General features: G+C 42.2%; 1 protein-coding gene across 2 annotated transcripts in view; it reads left to right on the top strand.

The window, feature by feature from the left end:
* The window catches only part of ITCH (itchy E3 ubiquitin protein ligase), a 122,801-nt gene that overhangs the window by 66,854 nt on the left and 32,101 nt on the right, over window positions 1–23,846 (top strand). For both annotated transcript variants that reach the window (XM_074970289.1, XM_074970291.1), the window contains exons 7-12: window positions 3,315–3,484; window positions 5,210–5,444; window positions 11,273–11,368; window positions 13,405–13,579; window positions 14,663–14,729; window positions 17,171–17,255. In XM_074970289.1, coding sequence (XP_074826390.1) covers window positions 3,315–3,484; window positions 5,210–5,444; window positions 11,273–11,368; window positions 13,405–13,579; window positions 14,663–14,729; window positions 17,171–17,255 — 828 coding nt within the window. The remainder of the gene's footprint in view (window positions 1–3,314; window positions 3,485–5,209; window positions 5,445–11,272; window positions 11,369–13,404; window positions 13,580–14,662; window positions 14,730–17,170; window positions 17,256–23,846) is intronic.

The following is a 23,846-nucleotide window of genomic DNA, read 5'->3' as shown; positions in this document are numbered from 1 at the left end:
GGTACCAAGGCTATGTTTCATCCTATCACATGTTGAAAGCCATCTCTGCTGCTGAGGCAATATGTTCTGTATGCCTCCAAACAGAAGGACCTCTCTGCCCTCTGAGAGCTGCTTTTATCAAATATATGAGCATCTGAATTACTTAAACAATCTCCATACCAGCTACAATTATATGATGCTCAGTGAGGGTTTATCTTGGGACAGCCTGGGTGTTGCTTATATAATGAACTGATTCAGAATGTGTGGGTAGCGTAGGTGTTCTTATATATCAAATAACATCTTTTTATACATCGTACCCCCCCATCCCAGGCTGATTTTGATAATGTATGCAAGAGGATAAAATATAATGCTCTTGACCTTAATGTTCAAAACCAGAGTAATGTGTTCTGGGACTGAGTGAAAACTAGGCTTTAACTCTAGTAAATTTCAGATCACTGTTGATTAGCACATGATCAAATAGTCACTTATTTTTAAATTCTTTGGGGGCAATAAGGCATAGTAACTTAAATTATCATGAGCACTGTCCCTGATACAGAGCAAAAGTAGTGCTGTATACTTAGGTCAAACATGTATGTAATTAGGCTTGATTCCACATATCTTATGAAATACAACTTGGGTTCCTAGCCTCTTTCTTTTTTTTTTTGAATAAAAAATTCCAAGTTGCAAATAGTATGTTTATTATAGAGATACTTGGTTATGATTCCCTAGATGAGATTGCAAGTAGTGGTCCACTGTAAAACTTATTCTGAGCCATCCATACTGGTCAATGAACAATCTACATTTACAGAATTTTATTTTCAGAAGTGTTGGGTCTGATTAGTTTATATAGCAGCGATTCTAATATCTGGTACAAAAAAGGTCTTCAGTTATTGAGTCATTTATATCTGAATTATGACTTATGTAAAAGTTTTTGAAAATCCATGATAGGTAGAGGCAGTGAAGCCTGCAGTTAAAGTTGTCAAACTTTTTCCATAAGTCCCTGTTTTCAGTTGCTTGTAATTTTGTCAGATTTGAATAATTCAGGCTGAAATTTTCTATGCTTGGTTTCTGCCTCAGGCTGAATTTTTTTAGAAAGTTTGAGAAAAACAGTTCAACCATTTCCAAAATTAAGATTAAGAAAAAATAGGTAATTTAGCCCCTGTTATGTTTTTCTACCCATTTTTCTGAAGAGCACAAGTGCCTCAGTGCTTTAGAGCAAGCACTTGAAATTTGGCACAGGGACTGTGCCAGGGAGAAGTGCCTTTGCTGTCCCTGTGAAAAACCACCCAGATACATCCGAATTATAAGCCTCTGACGATTTGAAATGTGTACATGCTAAGTATAGACTTTAAAGAGCTTGTTGCTAAAATCTTCAAACACTCTATGTGCATTGAGAATGGTCCAGTTAGGGTGACTAGATGTCCCGATTTTATAGGGACAATCCCAATTTTTGGGTCTTTTTCTTATATAGGCTCCTATTACACCCCCCCTCCCGTCCCGATTTTTCACACTTGCTGTCTGGTCACCCTAGGTCCAATCCCATGGAGGTCTTAAATGCAGTATGTTCTGAGCGTGTTGCCAAGGTCCATTCAGTCTCCGACATGATAGGCACAGAGCTGCAGTTCAAGATAGAAAGTGTGGTCTCTTGTGTTCAGAGCACTGTCCTGGAAACCAGGAGGACTGACTTCTCCCCAGCATATACATAAGGGGCCAAATTAAAGTTGTACAGATGGCATTAATTTTTCTGGCATTTACTAACTTTCAGTGCTTGACTTGCAACCTCCACATACTTTCAACATAGTTTTTATATTTATATATGTGTATTTTAACTCGCTGTTGTGATTGTTATAAACCAATTCCCCTTAATTTCTGTTTTTGTAAATAGTCTCATTTGTTGGAGGTTATGCAGGGATGTCATCACATAATAGTTGTCAAATCAGCGTGATGACCAGTTGGTATGATGGCCAATATATCTTAAAAATTTGTGTCGTCTTAAGGTTTAACAGAACTTTACAGTTCAAACATTAAAAAAGCAATGCCATATTGTTACCCATAACAAAGAAAGGTTTCAAATTAAAGCAGCCAGTAGGAACACATTACAAATTCTTTTGAGTACTTTGTGGCTTTCTCTAATGCTTCCTCGTTAATGTTTTTTCCATTTCTGATGGAAGGAGCTTCATGAATTGTTAGTACCTTGGGAAGATCCTTGTATCAGAAGGGGGCACAAACACTATCTAAAAATCTATGGCAATTCAGTTGGATTATAGAATTGTCATGTGATCCCTTTGGAAATGAAGTTCTTATTTCCTTTTCCAAACCCCTCAGCAATCCATTGTCAAGGAAATTACATTGGTTTTTTAAAAGGAGTGCAGTTAGTTTGGTTTATTACAGAGGCTATATTTACAAGTAAATTTCTCTGATATAGCAAAAATGTGACATTTAGTGTCAGGATTGTTTTACATAATCTTAGCTTGTGATTTCCCTACTATTTTAATATTGTTAAACAAGTGTTTCCAGTGTATCCTCTCTTGAATTGCACTTAGCAACCTTAACTCTAAGTTAACAGAAGTTTTTTGTTTGTTTTGATAAATTTAGGCACTGTGTATTAAACAGTCTGAAAAATGGGGATAATGCCTGCTTTTCAGGAATGTTGTTAGGTTAATTCCTTAATTTTTATTAAGATCTTTTAGATCTATAAAATGGCACTAGAGAAATACAAATATTATATAAGTGTAACCTGCAAATACTGAAAATAACTCTAAATTGTGCTTTCCATGTATTAATTTCCCTTTACATAAACTCATGTGTTTAATTCATAAGTATTTCCTCTGATGATGGATTACTTTATTTATTAAGGTTATGCTGAAAAATCTCATCAGTATCCTAGTACAAAACTGTGATTTTTATAAGATGTGTTCACACTGGTGTGAAAATCGTTTAATTAAAAAAAAAGTTTTGAAAGCAAAACTGAGAATTTTATACAGATTTCCAATCCCCATCTGTTCTGCTGTTTCCAGTATTCCTAGTCCATCCTTCCAAACATGGCCTCTTGCTTTTCTTTACCTCTGTTTTAACTCCTCTACAAGTGCTTCCTGTTAGATATATTGCAACCAACTTAAATTCTGTATAGTTGTATGTCTGGATTGTGAAGAGGTTTATTGCTATAACAAATATGTAAACATATTGTACAAAAACTGTTTGTTTTGTATAATATGTTTATAATCTATAAGATTTTCAGAATTTCCTCTATTTAAAGCCATAATAGTTTAACTTTTCAGTTCTAATATCTTCTACAAATTCCTAAGAATTCTTATTTCTGTTTTTCCCCCACAAAGGGCTAATGCAAATGGCCTTGAAAGCTATGAGGTTGCAGGATCCAGTGAAAGCAAGTCTGTTAATGACAGTGATTCTCCGTTACTCACAAATGGGGTCTTTAAACCTGCTAGGCCTCCCAGGCCCTCCCGACCACCTCCACCCACTCCTCGTAGACCCTCTTCTGCAGCTGGTATGTATTCCAGTGCCAAACATCCATTTAAAAGCTATTTGTAAGTTACATTCTATTTGAACAGTCATGACCATTTCTAATATCTTTTCCTCAGATGTACTGATCCCATTTTTTTAACAAGTCCTTAAGAAATGCTCTGCCACCGAGAATTGATCTTGCTTCCTGTCTTTGTACATTCTTGCTTAATTGCTGTTTTTATCATTAGAAATCTCTCATTTCATGTCTGTGAAAGAACGGCTATATTGCAACCACTAACAAATGCAGAAAGCCCCCAAAGGGCCTGATCATGCAAATACTACCAAGGATAATGCTTACTACTGTGACATGTCCAATTGACTTTGTGACTACACTAAGTAGTAAGTGTTGGAAAGATTGGTGTCTAAAACAGCCTTCCTGAGTAGGTAGCAGCATTGGGTCTGGTAGATTACAGTGGGTGTTTGTTAAAAATCTGATCATCTACAGTGTCAAAAACTGTCATATAATAGCAAAAGGCTGCCAAATTCTTACTATTTTTTTTTTTTGCCTTAAAATAGAATAGACGTTTTGTTACTTTTTATCATCTGCCAGTTGCTTACAAAAGGCCATGACATTCAGTCTTCTCTGATTAAGTTTAAGTGGCCTCCTAGAGTTTCTTAGGAGACATTATCTCGAGCTGTGGACAAGTGTAGGTAGTATCTATGAAATGTATGTATGATGTGTTATATAATCTGTATTCAGAGATAGAGTGCTTAGAAAACCATATTTATAGAAGAAAACGCAATTTTTATTAAAGGGACGTTTGTGGGAGTCAGTTTCCTCATCAGAGCAAAGACCAGGCCATCCCAGCAGCCCACTGAGAATTGGGAATAGTATTTGATTGAATAGCCAGTCGCAGGTGCAGCATGGAATCTTCTTAGGAAAGCATCTATAGTGAATGCTGTCCCCTACAGAGCTCAGGAAGTAGACTGAATCAAGACTTGGCTTCTTCTTTTTCATCCACTAAACTACACTGCATCCCTCATTTATAATATTTTAATATAGCTACATGGGCAGTGCAGCTCTTTTATCTCTTACAATGCTGAGATCATTGTTAAGATTATTGCAGTGTTTGTTTAAAAAAAAAAAAATACGGCGAATGTGCATCTCAACTTTTCAAACCTACTTATCTTGACCAAATCAAACACAATTTTTGTTTTCTGTTTTTTCCTAAATAACGATATGCTGCTGACCAAGTTGAAACTCTAAATGCTTCCCTTTAAAGTTTTCCACCCATTGTTGTTGGGTTTTTTTTCTTCTTTCTCACGAGTGAAGTTTCTTTTCAGATAGATGTCGTCTAATTTCCTTTTTTGGAAATTTGCATTGTTCATTTGTAAAATAATAAAAACGAAGTTAAAAAAAGTTTAATAAGAAGGGATTCATTTACATACCTACTTTCAATAAATACTGAAGGTAATTTGCTATTATAAAGATAATGAAATGTTCCATCATAGAAATATAAAAGCTGTCTGCTGGTTCATGATACTACTAGGAATGTAGCATTTCTGCAAGGTAGGAAAGAACTGCCTCTGAGTTCCAGTAAGGTAAAATGTGTGGTTTTACACCTACACTTTTTTGACAGACCTATTTTACTAGCCTTTGTTTTTGTGGATTAACAATTTTCTAAAACAGATTTTTGGGTTTTAAACACTAATGAGAGAAAACCAACTAAGAACCTTTCTTCCATTTTTGTTTTCTCTGATTTCATAGGATGTGTCAATGGTCCTTCATCTATGTCCATAGAAAATGATGAGTCCAGTGCAGGATCCTCACCAAGTACAACTCCAAATGCACCTTCAGAACAGAGCCCTGAGGGGGCAACAGCTGGAACAACAGTTCCTGCAGCTTCCGCTTTGACCACGCCTCCAGTATCCAGACAAGTCCAGCCAGTAAATCCTCCCTCTCAGACACACAGTACTGTCACTCAAGGTCCTCTTCCACCTGGGTAGGAGTTCAATACTATTGTACAGTTCAGTTCTGTTTTATCTCACGTAATGCAAACACCCACAGCTTCTGTATTTTGCCCGGTAAGACTATCTGTGGGGTTTGATTGATTGGTTTTCAGGCATAGGTTATGCAAGTAAGAAATTAAATTTGTTGGTATTTCTGTTCTCTTTGATAACATGCCCTCAAACTATTGAGCTTTTATTCATCTGGCAACCTTTGTCTTCAAATCAGGATGTGATCACTTAGTAGGATATATGTCTTAGTGAGCTAACATTGTTATTTTGAGGAAAGCAGTTATTGCTTAGGGTAATCAGGATCTAGAAGCCATTCTAAAGTTCTTAATTCCAAATAGCCCAAGTCCTGTGAACACTGTAGCCGTGATCCTACATAGTCTTCAGTTGTAGAATTTGCCAGAGAATCAACCCCTTGCCACAGAATTGTGCTTCAGAATGTAAGCATTTTTTTTCTTCAGAACTGCGTATCTAAACTTCATGATTGTGAAGAAAACCTTTCCAAGGTGACCAGTGTAATTTATTAAGTGTTGCCTGCCTTAATCTGTAGGCAGCCTGAAACAATAGCTCTGAGAGTGTGAATTGCCCCATTCACCATACTTGCATGTAAACTCTGAAATCAAATGATAGTACTGGAAATGTCAACCTCGACTATTTCACTGCGGATAATTTCAGCAGAAATGTAAAGCTATTGTAGTTATTCCTGAATACCAGGTTGACTCATTCTTCAGATGTTAAAAGTCCCAAATGCTGTATAACTAGTTACCCACTGACAACTTCTGTGATGCAGATATGTGCTGTCTGCAAAAATCTGTGGCAAAATGAACATTTAGGGACTTAATAAAATTGAATTTAATGACAAAAGCTATAACACCTGGGGTACAGCTGTTCTAATTGTATTATTAATTTTTAAATTTAATTAAATAAAAAGGTCAGTTTTTTAATTTACCTGTTGCCACAAAATTTACATGCAGTTGGCCACACAGTAAACAGGGTCTTGTGTATATCTTTTATTGCACCAAGATCACAGGTGTGTTGATCCTGGAATACTGCTCAGACCAGCTCCAGTTTAAGGACTTGGGACTCCTAAGATGCTTTCTTTTCAGGACTCATTGCCTGCAGTGCTTTTCCCATTCATCAGGCAGCTCCCACGATGCTGGCTAAGAAGTGCAATTTTACTAGATTCCCAATCTCTGAAATTTCTAGCATTTCATAGGTGAGGATTTTATTGAATTTCACTCTGTTGCCAGTACACCAAAACGCTTAGTAGTAGCCTGGTACAAGAGTCCCCATAGAATGGTTGGGGGAAAGGGGAACAAACAAGTAGGAGAGGATTTGAAAAAATATTTTAATCTCTGGGCACTTTAGTCTTTTCAAGAGTTAACTCCTTTTTGGATCTCCAAACTGAGGGAAAGTTACCAAGAAAACTTAGGACCCTGTCTCTTTGTTCCTGTCCCTGCCCCATCACTGACCACTCTTTCAGTTTCTCTTCCTCTCACTTCCCTAGTCATCCTTTGACCTCTGCCAAACAGCAGACAATGCCATATGCTCTCACTCACATTCAGTCACACATCTGGCAGCTTCCTCTTCATCATAGAGATGCTTCCTGGCTCCATGCCACCAAGTTTTCATCTTTGGTTCGTTCTGCTGTGAGCTATTCACCCATTGCCACTCTTCAGCATGAACAGAATGGGAGAGCTATCTGGGAGATGTGAGCAGGTTTCAAGTCAAAAGAAGATGGTGTGCAGGGTTGGACTGTCTTCACGGAGGGTTTCCTGAAGCGTCCTTCCTTAGCCATAGAGGCACCCTCTTTCCAGACTTCTCCACAACCCGAAGAAACTAGCCTGAAGGCATAAAGCACCTCAAGACTAGATGGTATCCATAGGGTCAAAGAAACATTTTTAGTGTCTTACAGAATTAAAAAGCAGTATTTGTGCTATATGTCTTAAATAGCAAGTTGTATAATTGCATTGAAGTTTGCTGCACTGCAGTAAATAACTAGATGTCTACATCACATTATGCTGGTCTTAAAGCCTCAGCATCTGGGCTAGAGTAGTTTCCCTACAGTTCTGAACCATTCTGTTAGTTTACTGTGGATAAACTGAGCTGTATGCAGTTTGTCATTCTTTTCCATTTCCTGCCATTTTGTCACTCTCCTATTCTTTCAGATATTTACATTATCTCGCTGTGCATCTAGAGAATTAGTGATAAAGTTTAAAATTTTAAAATAGTTCAGCTCCTAATTACAGTGTCTGCAAAGTTTTATTCGGGTTTATGTGCCAGCTTGCTCTTTTCATATTATGGATCCAGTGCCACTGATGTGACATGGATAAAAATTGGATTCAGACTAATTGCTCCTAATTGACTTCTGTCATCTTTGTGGCTCACGCTTCAGATATGGGGTGTTAGCTTTCTTAGTACTTAGTGGGTAGAATTCCATCCGTAGCCTATTTGGAATTTGATTGTTCATTCTGCTTTTGAAGTGTTTGAAAATATTTCCTTTTAAATTCCCCTTTTAAGTATTATGTTGTACCACTGCCTCCTGTACACAGGCTTAATAGATCCAGTGAACAAGGTACTAGTTATAAAAGTGCTTTGCAAATAATAAATACTTTATACAAAGTAATTATAGTATTTCTGTTAGCTTTAACTGCAAATGCATGATTTGAATAATTTTCTACCTGAAACTAGAAACACACTGTTGTTGTTCTTCGAGTAGTGTCCATCTGGGTGCTCCACTTCAGGTGTGCATGCGCCCCGTGAGCCTTTGATCAGAGATTTTTGGTGGTAGTGTCTGTTCATCCTGCACATGTGCCCTACGTATCCTTATGTCCGGTACCAAAGACCTGGGGCTGCATGGGCGAACCACCCTCAGTTCCTTCTCAGCCTATGACAGCATCTACCACTCAAAGTTTAGCTTTAGAATGTGCTAGTTTTTAGTTAGTTATTTACTTCTTTTTTAATTTATGCTTGCACTTTATTTTTTGTGTGAAGCTTGTTTTATGCTTATTTTAATCCTTGGGGTTCATCACCAGGATATGTCAGGATTTCCAGGATTTAAGTGCTGCCTCACCTGCTGGGAGTCTGTTGGACATTCCTGGTGTATTCACTTTTTGGGGGATACACACTTCCCTCAAAAGTGTAGTATCTGCTCAGCCTTTAAAAGCAGAGCTAATAAAAACTGGGAGATTAGAGTCAGGCTCCTAGTGATGGCCTCAAATCCAGGCCAAGAGAACTACCTTGTACATTGGCCTCCAGGTGAGATTAGTGCTTTGTCAATCTCTGCACCGCATTCACCCAGGCCTTTGCAGGACAGACAGTCAGAGATTACTGGAAGGACTCATAAAAGGAAGAGTACTAGTTCTCCTCGTAAAGCGCCTATATCAAAAAAGCCTGTCTCCTCAGAAGAAGACTGTTGGAGATCTCAGGTCCCGGTCTGGGTACAGCTGAGTCTCCAGGCTCCTTTGGTGTACTGTATCTAGGGCTCTGAAGTCTTCCAAAGGTCACGGTACCAAACATGCTTTAATACTAAAGGCATCCTCTGTACTGCCCAAGAATGACCATACTACAAAAAAGAGTCTAAACCTCTGCCTCCAGAAAGGCAGTACCTACAGACCCCATGCTACACTCAGTACCTAAACAAGTCACCCAGGCTCGCTTGGTACCGATGAAGAAACAAGCATCTCACGCTATTTTGGCACCCCCAAAGCAGTCATTGTCTTTGGTACCAGCAACATCCACCAGATGGAACCCGCTAAAACAGTTTCAGCCCCTGGTACTGACACTGGAAACTTGCTCCTTTTTCAGCACTAATCTACATCAGTCGTCATGGGGGAGTGAGGTTCCTCATTCTCTGTTCCAAAGCAATTAAGTTATGGAACTCTGATATATAGCCAACCACATCCTCATTTCAACCTCTTACCTTCCAGGCATACAAAACACCATGGCAGACTCTCCCAGCCGACATTTCTCCTGTGGTTATGAATTGGAACTGGAATTGGGGGTTCTCAATCACATTTTTCTGGCTTGGGCCCTTCAAGACCTGTATGCTACCACCGCCAATGGGAAATACAAAAAGCTCTGTTTGAGAGGAAGCTTTGGCCTTCACTTCCTTGGGGATGCCTTCCTTGTTCCTTGGTGGAGAGGTCTCCACTATGTATTTCCTCCAATGCCACTGATCGCTGAACAATATCAAATAAGATTGAGCCAAAATCCTATTGATTGTTCCAACATGGGTAAGACCAGTCTAGTACCCTTACCTAATTTGTTTAGGTTCTTGTCCAGCATGGAGTCTTCTGCCCATTCCCCATTTGCTATCTCCGGACTTTGTTCAGACTCTTCATTCCAACCTGGAGATTCCTCATCTCAGAGTTTGATGGTTCTTGGATATAGAGACTTTCTGTTCTGCAGAGGTGTGAAAGGTACTATTAAATACTAGAAAAACATGCACACGAAAGTGTTATCTTCAGAAATGAAGGAGATTTCATCACAACTTTCCACTGTTCACTCTCCCATCTCAGCTGTCCTTGATTTACCTGTTGGAATTAAAAAAACTCAGGACTCTTTCTGTTCTGTCAAGGTTCATTTAGTGGCTATAATAACCTTTTATTCCTCAACTGAGGGATTCTCAGTGTTTGCTTATCCCACAAAAGTAAGATTCCTTAAAGAATTGATGCACCTTTTCCCTCCAGTTAGGAACCCTGCTCTCGTATGGGATCTAAACTTGCTCCTTAATTGTCTCATGAAAACCCCCTTTGAGCCAATGGCCACCTGTTCTCTTCTTCCCCTGACATTGAAAGTGCCATTCTTGTTGGCCATTGTTTCTGCCTGAAGAGTCAGGGAAATGGCGCTTGAATGGTGGACCCTTTGTTTACAGTTTTTTCAAGGACACAGTTTCATTGCGACCCTATCTTAAATTTCTACGTAAGGTGTCCTCTGTATTTCACATCAACCAAGTCAATCCATCTCCCAGTTTTTGTCCCAAAGCGAAATCGGACTGATCAGGATGCTACTCTCCATACCTTGGATCTCAGAAGGGCATTAGCTTTCTATTTGGACAGAACCATTTAGAAAGTCTCCCAAACTGTTTGGATCAGTCAGCAATTGAAGCAAACAAAGGATCCACAATTTCCACCCAAAGATTCTCAAGGTGGATCTCTGGATGCATTATCTCCTGCTGTAAATTTGTCAGTGTATCCACTCTCCTTCTAGAGTTCTAGCCCATTCTCCATCTATCTCTGTGGCATTAGTCATACACGCTGGAAATCTGCAAGGTTTCAATCTGGACCTTGATATATACTCTTTCCAAAAATTATGTGACGGTTTATTCCTCTAGAACTGATGCTGCAGTTGATAATGTAGTCATATATCTTCAGTATTAGATTCGCCTCCAAAGCTCCTTCCTCCTGATGGGGATACTGCTTGGAAGTCATCTGATGTGGAGCACCCAGTGGGACACTACTCAAAGGAGGAGGAGAGGTTACTCGTCCTGTGCAATAACTGGAGTTCAAGATGTGTGTCCCTATGGGTGCTCCACTACCCAGTCTCCTTACTCTTTTTTTTAGTGTTTCCTCCACGGGGCTTTGCAGCGGAGAAGGAGCCGAGATGGTTCACCCATGCAGCCCTGTATGTTCTTGACAAAGAGCATGAGAATGTGTAGGGCGCGTGCACGGACTGAACAGGTACTACTACCGAAAATCTCTGATCAAAGGCACATGGGATGCACACGCCTGAAGTGGAGCACCTATAGGGGGACACATCTCAAAGAACTCCACTTACTGCACAAGCTGAGTAACATTTCCTTTTTTAATTCTAGATGGGAGCAAAGAGTGGACCAGCATGGTCGAGTATACTACGTAGATCACGTTGAAAAAAGGACAACATGGGATCGGCCGGAACCTCTTCCCCAAGGGTGAGTCTGTAGAAGACATCTAGCCTCTGGTGATATGTCTAGGCTATAGTTTAGCTCAAGTTAATTGATTATTAATTAACTTGAGCTAGCTGACACTTTGGATATTACACACTTATTCCAGGACACACACATTTGTGGTTTGTACTAAGCTGAGCCCTAACATAAATACCAAACACTAGTGGAATGTCCAGACTAGCAGGTATAAACATGTTGGCTAGCTCCAGTTAAATTTCTAGTGTAGATAAACCCCAGGAGACTTTGTGACCCGATTAAGAGCTTGCACGTGCTTTTTTGGACCATCTCTATCCCTATATGAGTGGCACATGCTGGTGCCTTGGAGATGAGGCTCAGATTTTTATTTTTTAAATCTTTGGAGAATAAGAGAAAAAATGGCTATCTGCATTGTATCTGTTGTGTAGGGTTGGTGGAGAGGGAGAAGGTATAGGAAAAAGAGGAGTAGGGAAGTTTTACTAACAATCAGACCCCAAGCAGCTGTGTCTGCTTAATAAAGAAAAAAGGTGCTCAAGATCAGTCATGGGAAAAGAAAATAGATTGTTTGTCTTCCCCACTCTGGGGAATGGAACCAAAACCGAAAAACCACAGCAAAGGCTACCACAAATAACAGCACATGGGTCTTAACCCCCAAAAATACTAGGTTCACTAGCCAGCTCTGAATAAGTGCTTCCCTGATTAGCTCTTTCTCCTGAGGTCTCTGGTTTCTATCCTGTTACCAGAGCTCAGGTTCCCATCTGCTAACCTTGCTGCACACCTGCACCTTAAGCAGAGCTTTGCTAATCCATACTCTTCCAGTCATTAATAGACCAGCAGCCAACAGCATTAGCTTTTATACAGGAGCACACATTTGTATATTTGTCCTTTTCCTGGGGACACTGCATCTTTTAATCAAAAAAATATTTTTTTCCTTCACACTTTATTCATATCACATTCACACTCTCACTCATGTCACGCACACAACAAGAAAATGTAGAACTGCTGAGAGAACTGATCTCAAAGGGGAAAATACTCCCCCACCCCCAACAGAGACACCAACCTGTTGCACTATACTTTACGGCTTTTACACTGATATAGTGGAGAGAGTTTATCAGGTATTGATCAATACAGGTATTGCACCAGACCTTGCTCAATACTTGACCACTGCTTATTTGAGTTTTTTGATGAATGTCACTTATTTCAAATTGATATGAAGTGGAAACCAAGTAAAATGTGGGCACTCTTTTGGTTTTCTGAGGTTAGACTAGAAGTGTGCCAGAAAGTGCATGAGAGTATTTCACGTTTTGCAGCCAGGGCTGGCAATGTTACTTTAATTTTTTTTAAAAGAGACCAGTAGACTGCAATTACTTCATGCGTCCATCCCATCCCTCAGATATATAATGTATAACAACAGTAATGACTTATCCAGAGCCAACCAGATGTATAAAGCAGCTCTTGAGCACCACTTAAAAGCATTGCAAGTAGGTGACTGACTAGATGGTGGTATTGTGGAACAAAGTGAGGCTATGTCTACACTACTGAAGTAAGTCAACCTATGCTACACAACTCCAGCTATGTGAATAATGTAGCTGGAGTCGAGTTACCGCAGGGTCTACACCGCGGGAGGTCGATGGGAGAAACTCTCCCGTCGACGTACCTTACTCTTCTCGTCGGGGGTAGAGTACGGGGGTAGATAACGGGTCAACTGGAGAGCGATCTGTTGTCGATTTGGTAGGTCTTCACTAGACCCGCTAAATTGGCTGCCGGTGGATCGATCTCAGAGACTCAGTCCCAGCTGTAGTGTAGACCTGCCCTGAGAATAATTCTCTTATTTTAGATAGCACTTTTCTCTAGCTCTTTAGATTGTTTCAGCAGGAGCTGTAATGGGGAGATAGGCGCTGACCACATTGAGCTTTTCATTTAACAAAGCTCCACGTCCAATTCCATATTTATCTCCTGCTTGCCTTTCTCCTTGTCTGACTCTAAAATCGTTCTGAGCCTTTGAGTGCTGCGTGCTGTTGAGACTCCTTGTTTGCATTGTTTAGCTGGGAGCGACGAGTTGACAACATGGGGAGAATTTATTATGTCGACCACTTCACTAGAACGACAACATGGCAACGACCAACATTGGAATCTGTCCGGAATTATGAGCAATGGCAACTTCAACGCAGTCAGCTTCAAGGAGCTATGCAACAGTTTAACCAGAGGTTCATATACGGGGTGAGAAGTCTATTCTGATATAGAGGAAAAAATGTGTTCTGGAGGAGAACCCCCACTCCCAAATTCCACCCATCCACCTCCACTACAAACAGAGCAAAACTTCCTTCCCCTTCTTCTGCATCCCTTCTGCACAGCTTTGTGAAGGTGCACACACTTGGGCTTGGCAAGGGGTTGCCAGAAGATTGTGCCCTGTAAGGATACCAGAGTTAAAGTTGTGCATTCTGTGAGGTGTATGGTGGCTGCGTGTTTTTCTCTGGATGTGGGAGTAGAGGGTGGTATGTACAATTGGTAGCCTTAATTTATTTCCCTGCTTTTTGTTGTTAGGTATGGCACAACTATAACTGACAAACGGTAGTGTTTGCTGTATTGTATATATCTTGTGAAATATTCCTCATGTAGCAAAGTCCACTGATTTACTGAGAAAGGTCAAAGTGGTGAGAAAATGGTTCAAAACCAGCTGTGGTTTAGATGTTGTGGCCAGCTAGCAGATGTAGTGGCTGTTTATGCTGGTAATGTTTGGAGACTTGTTCAGGTTAACTCTATTTGTATTCAGTCTTAAATGAATTCTAAATCTTAGTCACGTCACTGTGTTGTGTCTTCTATTGGTTGGCCAAAGATTAGTATGGGAAGTTCACCCAGAGGAAGCAATTGAAGGATTTTATGCAGGTAAAATGCAATTATAGCATGTGATTGGGAGGAAAACAAGGGGAGTTAAGCAATCCAAAATCCACCAAATACTAGTGAATGGTAGACTTTGACTGGACATCTCCAAATACTGCTTGCAGTTAGGTTAGCAAGACAGGTGATGTAGGCTTTTAGTAGCTACTTAAACACTCATGTTAAGCCTCAAAAACAGAGCAGTGTTCCCCTGATTGTGTTAGGCTTTCATGCGTTGGATTCTGAGGCTATGTCTACACTAGCACTTTTGTCTGTATAATTAAGTTGCTCGAGGGCATGATGCCCTGTGTAGCACTAGCAAGAATGCATTTGCTTTACTGATTTTATGGTTAAAGTAGAGGTCTGGAAAGCAAATTGGTGGTGGGTGGTCATGATTGATGCACCATTTTTGTGTGTGATCTGCAGAACCAAGACGCTACCCCCACACAGAAGACAGAGTTTGATCCTCTTGGCACCCTGCCACATGGATGGGGTAAGTCTTGTTCAAATGGTGTTTTATAACATAACTTAAACATTAATACATACATCTGGCATTTTTTTACCAAATGTTTTTGATCGTACTTTGCTTTTTTTTTCTTTTATGAAATCTGAATTTAAATTCCCTTTTTATTAAATATAATCAAAAATACTGTTTAAGAACCAGCTTCTGATACGGTGTATATGCAGTTCCATAAATAGATTAAAAAGTACACCGTATTATTCTGTTACACTTCTAAGTTGCAACTGACTTTCTTTTAGTGTCCTTATCATACAACGTGGACTTTTCCCTGCTGCTGTTACTGTCTTAACCATTTTAGTCATACAGATTGTTTTGTATTGTTTCTGGTAGAGAGCCAGTGCTTGGAAAGTTTTTGTTGGTCTTGAAAGCATTTACATAGGTCTGCTAGCCCCTTGTTAAAAATATTTCCAGCATAATTTCAGCAGTCAATATCATTGCATTATTTTGTTTGAAAGATAATATAAAAGTTGTCAGGACTTGTCTACACTACAAACTTTGTCGTCATAGCTATAGTGGATTAGCTATACCAGCAGAGCGCCCAAGTGGAGATGCTGATAAGGTGACAGAAGTTCTCCTGCCAGTATAGCTAAACCACCTCCCCAAATGACAGTAACTATGCTGACAGAAGCACTCTTCTGTCGGCATAGCTGTGTCTACACTTGGGGTTTTGCTGGCATAGCTTTGTCAGGTGGGGTGTGGTGGTTTTTTTTCCCCACACTCCTAAATAATAGACCTATGCTGGCAAAACTTTGTAATGTAGACTAAGCCTTGTATTCAGGTGGTGGGGTGGGGAAAACAAGATGGTAATCAGAATGATGTCATTTTAAGGTTGAATACCTTTACTTGGCAGATCTAGACATGGATTTTTTTTATAACATTTCAAAAGTTTGATTTGCAATTTTTTAAAGGTTCAAACATTATTATTTGGATTTCTAGTCTTGGATGTATGCAAGATATCAGTGCATTAAACTGGCAGGCCCACATGGCACCTTATTCTACATGTGTGGTATTTCAAAGAACATTGCTAATTAGTTTGTTTGCTCCGCTCCCCCCCGGCAAAATCAAATCTCTGTGTACAGTAGAGTTCTGCTGCTTTTATAACCTCCTTACAAACATGCCTCTGCACGTAGGCATTTCCTGTAAAGCTGGACAGAAATGTTTATTACCTGCCATGGCTTGATTTCAAGGCTATGTTTTTCTCCTGCAACATCTAAAACATAGTGAGGCGCTCATATGCTGTGCTTATCTAACGTTGTCAAATTGCAGAAGACTGAATCTTGGTGTTTAGTAAAGGAGAAATGGATTTTCAACAGAATGTGTGTATAAGTGTTTGCATATGTGCCTAAACATATTTTAACTGTGTGAGACAATAAACATCCATATTTATTTACTTGGGGTGTAAACATTATTTTTCTCTTGCTGCAGTTTTGGCTCATACTTTAACAGTGGAATGGCTTTCACGTTCATACGCTGCCGTACTTGTATACATGTCTGGTGTACCTGGGCACGTTTCTTCATTCTTCCATTAATCAGTTAAACTATATTTGAGGGCCCATGGCAATAATCCAGGGAGTTGGAATTTATAATGGCTCATGATGGAAGATGGTTTTCCTATGGAGAAAACCACTTCCTTTTTTTCATCTCCACCTAAAAGTAGGTTTTTTTCCCACCTTTCTCAATGGGAAAATAAATAGTATAATTAATAACTATACATATGTGGATTTTGTAAGTCTTGTTTTTGTTAAAGATGGAAGGCTCAGATTGATTTAAAAATAAAAAGATCAATATTGGTATTTTAATTTTAAACAAGGGGAAAATATCTGCATGAGCATTCCAGAACAACCAAAAAAAGTAAGAGAAATTAAGGTAAAATGCAAATCTGGTTCTTCCATAAGTTATCTTCCTTTGGGCATCTGCTAAAGAAACCTATTTTTAAAATAATGGGTGGGGGGGGGAAAAGCTTTTCTACTTTTATTATTATTGTTGGTGGTGGTTGTTACAATTAGTCATAGTAAATATATTATGCTGTTGCCCAAAAGCCCCACTTGTGTTTGGGGCCCCATTGTGTTAGGTGCTGTAGAAACACACAAGCGAAACAAGTCCCTAAAGAATATCAGATGAGCACCCTGAATGTTGTTTTTCGCTGAGGGTAAGTTACGGTACACTTCAAAACATTACACTAGTACTCGAATTAAAATAGATTTCTGGTGCTGAGAAACTGGTAAGAAATGATGGGTTTGGAGAGATAATGATGAAGAATCAGATATGTTAAATGTGAGATTGAGGTGCCAAGAGCACCTAAAGAAAACAGACACTGCCACAAGATGTCCAGCTAATTGGTTATTTTAAGCACAGTTAGTGTGAGGAGTAAATTTGCTGGAACTGAAATTTCTTCACTTTTTATTTCTCCTTAGAAAAGAGAACTGACAGCAATGGCAGAGTGTATTTTGTCAATCACAACACACGTATCACACAATGGGAAGACCCCAGAAATCAGGGGTAAGAATTTTTAAATCAGTTAAATAATTTCAAATGGCTTTTTAATATAAGTGTTATAATTATTATTATTTTAGTTGAGAGCTTAAGTTCCGTCTAAGCGCGGCCGCGCAGCAGGCTATCAAGGACCATGCATGCACGCAGCCACAGGTGCCTGGAGAGCACAGAGGTAGGAGGTGGGTGGGGGAGCAAGTTGGGTTGTGCAGGGCTGTGGCGGGGAGAGGCGCCTCTCGCCCAGCCCAGGTGGTGCTGCACAGAGAGGGCTATGGGGAGTCCTCTCTACCCACCGCAACTCCGGGGCAGCCTGCACCCCAAACCCCTCATCCCTGGCTCCACCCAGAGTCCTCACCCCCAGCTGGAGCCTTCAGGCCCCACACCCTAAGCCCAACCCTCAGCCCCAAGCCCCCTCGCGCACCCCATACCCTTTGTCCCTGGGCCCATGCCAGAGCCCTCGTCCCCGTCCCCCCCCGCACCCCAAGCCCAACCCTCTGCCCTAGCCCTGAGCCGCCTCCTGTACCCCAAGCCCCTCATCCCCAGCCAGAGTCCTCAGTCCCCCGCACCCTAACCCTCTGCCCCAGCGTTGAGCCCCCTACCTCACTCCAAACCCCTCAGCCCTATCCCCACCAGGCATCACCTCCATATTGGTGCACATAACAAAATTCATTCTGCACATGGATGTAAAAAATTAGAGGGAACATTGGTTGAAAGTGAGAATTAGGAGGCATTTCTGAAAACTGAAGCCTTGGATTGTACCTTGCTGCCTTCTATCGGCTTTTCAGACAAGACTGACTCACAGTGTAGAAAATGATACAGAACTAAAGCAATAAGAAAAGGAGTACTTGTGGCACCTTAGAGACTAACAAATTTATTTGAGCATAAGCTTTCATGAGCTACAGCTCACTTCATTCGGCTGCTACTCTGAAACCAGAACTAAAGCAGAAATTACTAAAAGGAACATTGCTTGCATAACAGGAAAACCGTTAGGAAAGTCCCAGTTAACAGCAACACCTCTATGCAAAAAACCCCCAAACACACAAACAACTATTACAAAGTCAAAGACCAACCGGAAATGTTTCCATTAATAGAGAAAATTAAATAGAAATAGCCTTTTAAGCAACCCTGCCCTTAGTGCTTGTAATTCTTACTTTACAGCAGCGGTTCCCAAACTTTAACAGCCCGCATATCCCTTTCACTAAATTGTGAAATCTCGTGAACCCCCTCCTAAAAATGAATATTTCCAGGGATTTAAGTTTAAATTTCCTCAGTGTGATGGATGCGCTTGCTTTGCTCTGCATACCTCTTGGAGGTCCGGAACCACTGGACAAAGATGAAGTCTCGGGTCTGTTTCTGTATCAAGTCTCAGAGGAGAGTGGGGTGGGAGGAGGTATTTTTTCATGCTTTGTGTGTATATAAAAAGATCTTCCACACTTTTTCCACAGTACGCATCTGACGAAGTGAGCTGTAGCTCACGAAAGCTTATGCTCAAATAAATTGGTTAGTCTCTAAGGTGCCACAAGTACTCCTTTTCTTTTTGTATCAAGTCTGTTTTTGTATTTGGTTTTCAGATGTGCAAACGAGAAAAACGCTTTCTCGCATAAGTATGTTGTCGAAAATGGTAACAAAACTGCAGCAGCTTTTTCTGCCAGAAGGGGGTCCTCATTTCTTAAACTCAGCCAAAAGTTGATCAGTGACAGATTTCTGAAACTCCTTTTCAGTTCATAATCACAGGAGATCTCAATCAATTTCTCTTTTTCCTCCATGTTCAATATCTGTGTTGAGAAAGTGGTATCATCAAAAGGGTTGCGAATCCAGTCATCGCCTGACATAGCTGGAAAGTATTCCCTGAAAGTTGTGCAAGGTCCTTTCAGGTGTGCAGTTATATTTGTTTTAGTGCACTGATCCAACTGAAATTTATGTTCTGCCGGGAAGTCATGAAGATTACTGAAAACTGAGTGTTTGATTGTTTTCCAAACAACTTTCCCAGAACTGAAACTTCTTTATCATGGATTCAGCTCCTTCTTGCACGTTGAAAACTGTTATATTGTGGCCTTGAAGAGATAAATTTAGGTCATTAATTCTTGAGAAAATATCTACTAAATAAGCTAGGCTCTGGAGCCAGACATTATTTTCCATACAGCTGGCAAGGTGCAAAGGGTGGCTGTTGGGGGGAGGGGGGGAGACCTAGGATTTCTGTTCTAAGCTCAAACAAGCGCACAAGGATTTTTGCTCCGTGAGAGCCATCTAACTTCAGTATGTGTCAACAGACAGTTGTGTATACTACCCCTTTCTTCACAAAGTATGTGAAATATTCTGGAATTTGTTGGCCGTGATTTTATGAAGTTACCATTTTCCCTGCATTGTCCAGCACTTCCTTCAGTCCCTCAGGCATGCGGTTTGTTGCGAGGGCTTGTCTGTGGATGCTGCAATGAGTCCAAGAGACTTTTGATGCAACCTTTTTTGTTCGAGCTACAAATCCAGTATACTTCCCTGTCATTGATGTGGCCCCATCAATGCAAATGCCTAAGCAACTAGACCAGTCTGCTTCCTTTTCTTGAAAATTTGCATTAGTCAGTGTGGCAAAGTACCTTGTTCTCCTCAACAGACTCGGTCCTTTTTAGCCTTGGAGACATCAGCTTGGGCAAGGTAAATCCTTACAGGTAGCACAGGGTCCGGTTATTCCTTTTCCTGATCAGTCCCTTGTGTTTGTTTTCCTTCCCTTCTGGGGCGGGGGGAGTGTAGCCTCTCTTCCTTGAAGGGTTCAGTGCCTTGAAGCGTTCAGTGCTGCCCTTAGGCTACTGGCAGCTTCCCTCCTTCTCTCACTCTCTCCTCCCTCTCCTTCGACGCTGGGGAGGGTTTATAAAGGTCTCCAGGAGTTGGAGCCAGCTGAACCTAATTAGCTCCCTAGCAACCCCTTCTCCACCTGAACCTTATTTCCCTGTGGTTATTTCCTCAGTGGACAGGGAGGGGCCTTTTAATCCCCTGGGTCTAATTACTACCCCTCCCTTTTTTGTAGCTGTTTGTCCTGGGTTGACCACATATCGCATTTCCCCCCCGCTCAACACTACGGGGTTGGGCTACTTGGGTCGGAAAGCAGTGCACTCTTGATAGGCCATCCGCATTGCCATGTTGGATTCCAGACCTATGTTGTACTGTGAAGTGAAAGGGTTGAAGCGACAGGAACCATCTCATTACTCTCGCATTTTTGTCTTTCTTTTGGTGCATCCACTGCAGAGGGGCATGGTCCATGACAAGGGTAAACCTCCGTCCCAGTAGATAGTAGCATAGGCTTTCTACGGCCTCTTTTACCACCAGCCATTCCTTTTCCACTCCGGCGTACTTCCGTTCCCTAGGCAGGAGCTTCCTACTGAGGAAGAGGACAGGGTGTTTGTCGTCTCCGACCATTTGTGAAAGTACAGCTCCCAACCCTACTTCAGAGGCTTTGGTTTGTAGGATAAACTCCTTCCCCCAGTCTGGGGCTACAAGTCCAGGGTCTGTGCACAGGGCCATCTTCAGATCCCCAAAAGCGCCTTCGTCCGCAGCAGACCAATTTATTATGTCTGGGCCCCTAGCTTTTGTTAGGTCCGTTAATGGGCATGCCCTGGTGGCGAAGTGGGGAATGAACCATCTATAGTACCCCACTAGTCCCAAGAAGGCTCTGACCTGTTTTTTCCAGAGGGGTCAGGGCCACTTCTGTATAGCTTCTAACTTGTTGAGTTGGGGCTTCACCATGCGCCTCCCCACTATATACCCGAGGTACTTGGCCTCAGCTAACCTGATCGAACATTTGGAGGGATTCGCCGTCAGCCCCGCCTTCCTCAGGGTGTCCAGGACTGCTTCCACCTTCTCCAAGTGCGTCTCCCAGTCAGGTCTATATACAATGACATTGTCGAGATAGGCCACCGCGTACTTGCCATGGGGTCGCAACAGCTTGTCCATGAGTCGTTGAAACGTAGCAGGAGTGCCATGCAACCCAAAGGGGAAGACAGTGTATGGATACAGACCTTCTGGAGTTGCAAAGGCCGTATTTTCTGTCAATCTGCCAATAGCCCTTGGTCAGGTCAAGGGTAGACATAAACCGTGCTTTTCCCAGTCTGTCAATTAGCTCATCTATCCGGGGTATAGGGTATGCATCAAATTGGGATACCTCATTCAACTTGCAGAAGTTGTTGCAGAACCTCCTACTGCCGTCAGGCTTAGGCACTAATACCACGGGACTTGACCATTGGCTATGAGATTCTTCAGTGACTCCTACGGTCAGCATTTTCTGGACCTCTGTCCTGATCTCTTCTCTTTTTTGGCCTCCAGGATCCGGTATGGCTTGATGTTCACTTCCACTCCAGGCTCTGTGAGGATGTGGTGATGAACCTCAGTAGTCCTGCCTGGCTTTTCCGAGAACACATCCTGGTTGCGTTTGATCAGGCTGATCACTTCCAATCGTTGTTCCGGAGTCAACTTCGGAGATATCCCCACCTGATTGGGCAGGTTGCTTTTAGAGAATGGCGCCCCCAGCGCAACCACCAGAACTTCTCTATCCTAGCGAGGTTTCAGCAGATTTATATGTTAGATCTGCTCCAGCTTCTGGCGGCCCGGTGGTCAGACCTTATAGTCAACTTCTCCTATAGCGTCTATTATTTCGTATGGCCCCTGCCACCTGGCCAGGAGCTTGCTCTCTGCCGTGGGTATGAGCACCATTATTCGGTCTCCCACCTGGAACTTCTGGGTCGCCTCTTAGCGATTGTAGTATGTCTGTTTCACCTCTTGTGCCTTCTCCATGTGTTCGTGTACAAGGGGGGGCGACTTGGGCTATCCTGTCTTTCATCTGTAACACATGTTCAATGATGTTTCTCCCTGGGTTCGGCTGTTCTTCCCAGCCCTCTTTAGCCAGGTCCAGTATGCCTCTGGGGTGGCAACCATATAACAGCTCAAAGGGGGAGAATCCTGTGGAAGCCTGGGGTACTTCCTGTACGGCAAACAGCAAGTAGGGCAGCAGAGTGTCCCAGTCTTTCCCACCACGACTAACCACTTTCCGCAACATGTTCTTCTATGTCCTATTGAAGCGTTCGACAAGACCATCGGTCTGGGGATGGTAGACCGATGTCCTGAGGGTCCGTATGTGGAGCATTGTACATAGGTCTTTCATCAACTTAGACGGTCCCTTGGTCCGTCAGGATCTCCTTGGGTATCCCTACTCTGGAAATAATCTGGACTAATTCTTTGGCTATCGTCTTGGTCAGGGCGTTCCGCAGGGGTATGGCCTCAGGGTATCAGGTGGCATAATTTAGTATTACCAGAGTATACTGGTGGTCCCTGGCTGACTTCTCCAATGGCCCTAATAGTTCCATAGCTATTCGCTCAAATGGGGTCTCAAGGGCCCCTTTGGTACCTCTACCAATTAAGTGTGGTCGGGGCCCATGTATCTGGCATTCTGGACAGGACGTAGAATATCGTAGGACCGCCGCGTAAATGCCAGGCCAAAAAAACCTCTGCAGGATCTGATCAAGGGTGACCTAGGTGGCCCCCGAACAAATGGCTGTGGGCCAGATCCATCCCGCCCCTCTGATGCTTCTGTGGGACCAAGAGTTGTTCTACAACTTGCTCTTGGACCCGAACTACTCTGTATAGCAGATCGTTCTTAATCACATAACATGGCCCTGGGCCCTTAACTCTCCCCTCCACAGGGACCCCATTTACCTCGACTACTTCTTTACGAATATTGTTGTGTATTGGATCATTGGCCTGATCCTGATGAAAATTCCTGAGTGCGATCCCCATTTGTCCAAACTCAGGGGGGTCTACCTCAGTCTCCCCTTCGGGGAAGGCCCCTGGGGAACCCAGTTCGACGATATAGTTGTTGATTGCCGGCCCAGTCCCGCTGTTGGTTGAGCCATCTCTTTCCCCTACAAGCGTAGACTTCTGGTATTGGATCAGGATCTTCGTCCCCCTCCTTTTATCTTTCCTCCGTTCCCTCCGGGGCTTCCCCAGTGGGGAGAACAAATCCTGGCCAAATTCATGGAAGGCCGGGGGGGGGGGGGTAAACTAGTGGGGCCACCCCCTGGGTCCCGGAGTCATTATTTTCTTTTACCTTCTCCCCGGGGAGTAGGCTGTCAAATCCTGGGAAGTCTTGTCCGATAAGGACTGGGTAGGGGAGTTTCGGAACTACTCCCACCGTCACCTTAGTGGGGTTTCCGCGAACTTCTATTTTTATGGGGATGGTTGGGTAATAAGTTGACATCCCCATGCACACAGGATATTCCTGAGCACTAGGCCCGGGATAGTTGGTCCTGCCCTACCAACTTCCCCGAGACCAACGTGATCGCACTCCCCAAGTCTACTAATGCGGTGGTCTCTATACCATTCATCTTAACGGGTTTAGTGTATCTATGAGGGACCATCGCAACCCCGACTAGACTTATTAGATCACATGGTCCCCCCTATATCTCCCAGTTCACATTTCATGGGCTCTTCTAGATTTGGGCATTGGGCAGCGAAATGCCCTAATTTGCCACAGGCGTAACATCGGTACCCCACTAGGGGCAGCCGCCTATCTTTCAGGCTGCTGGGCTTTATCCCCCAGTCCTCAAGTCTCTCTGGGAC

Source organism: Natator depressus, chromosome 13, assembly GCF_965152275.1.
Source record: "Natator depressus isolate rNatDep1 chromosome 13, rNatDep2.hap1, whole genome shotgun sequence".
NCBI lineage: Eukaryota > Metazoa > Chordata > Testudines > Cheloniidae > Natator > Natator depressus.
This window is presented reverse-complemented; position numbering and strand designations above follow the sequence as displayed.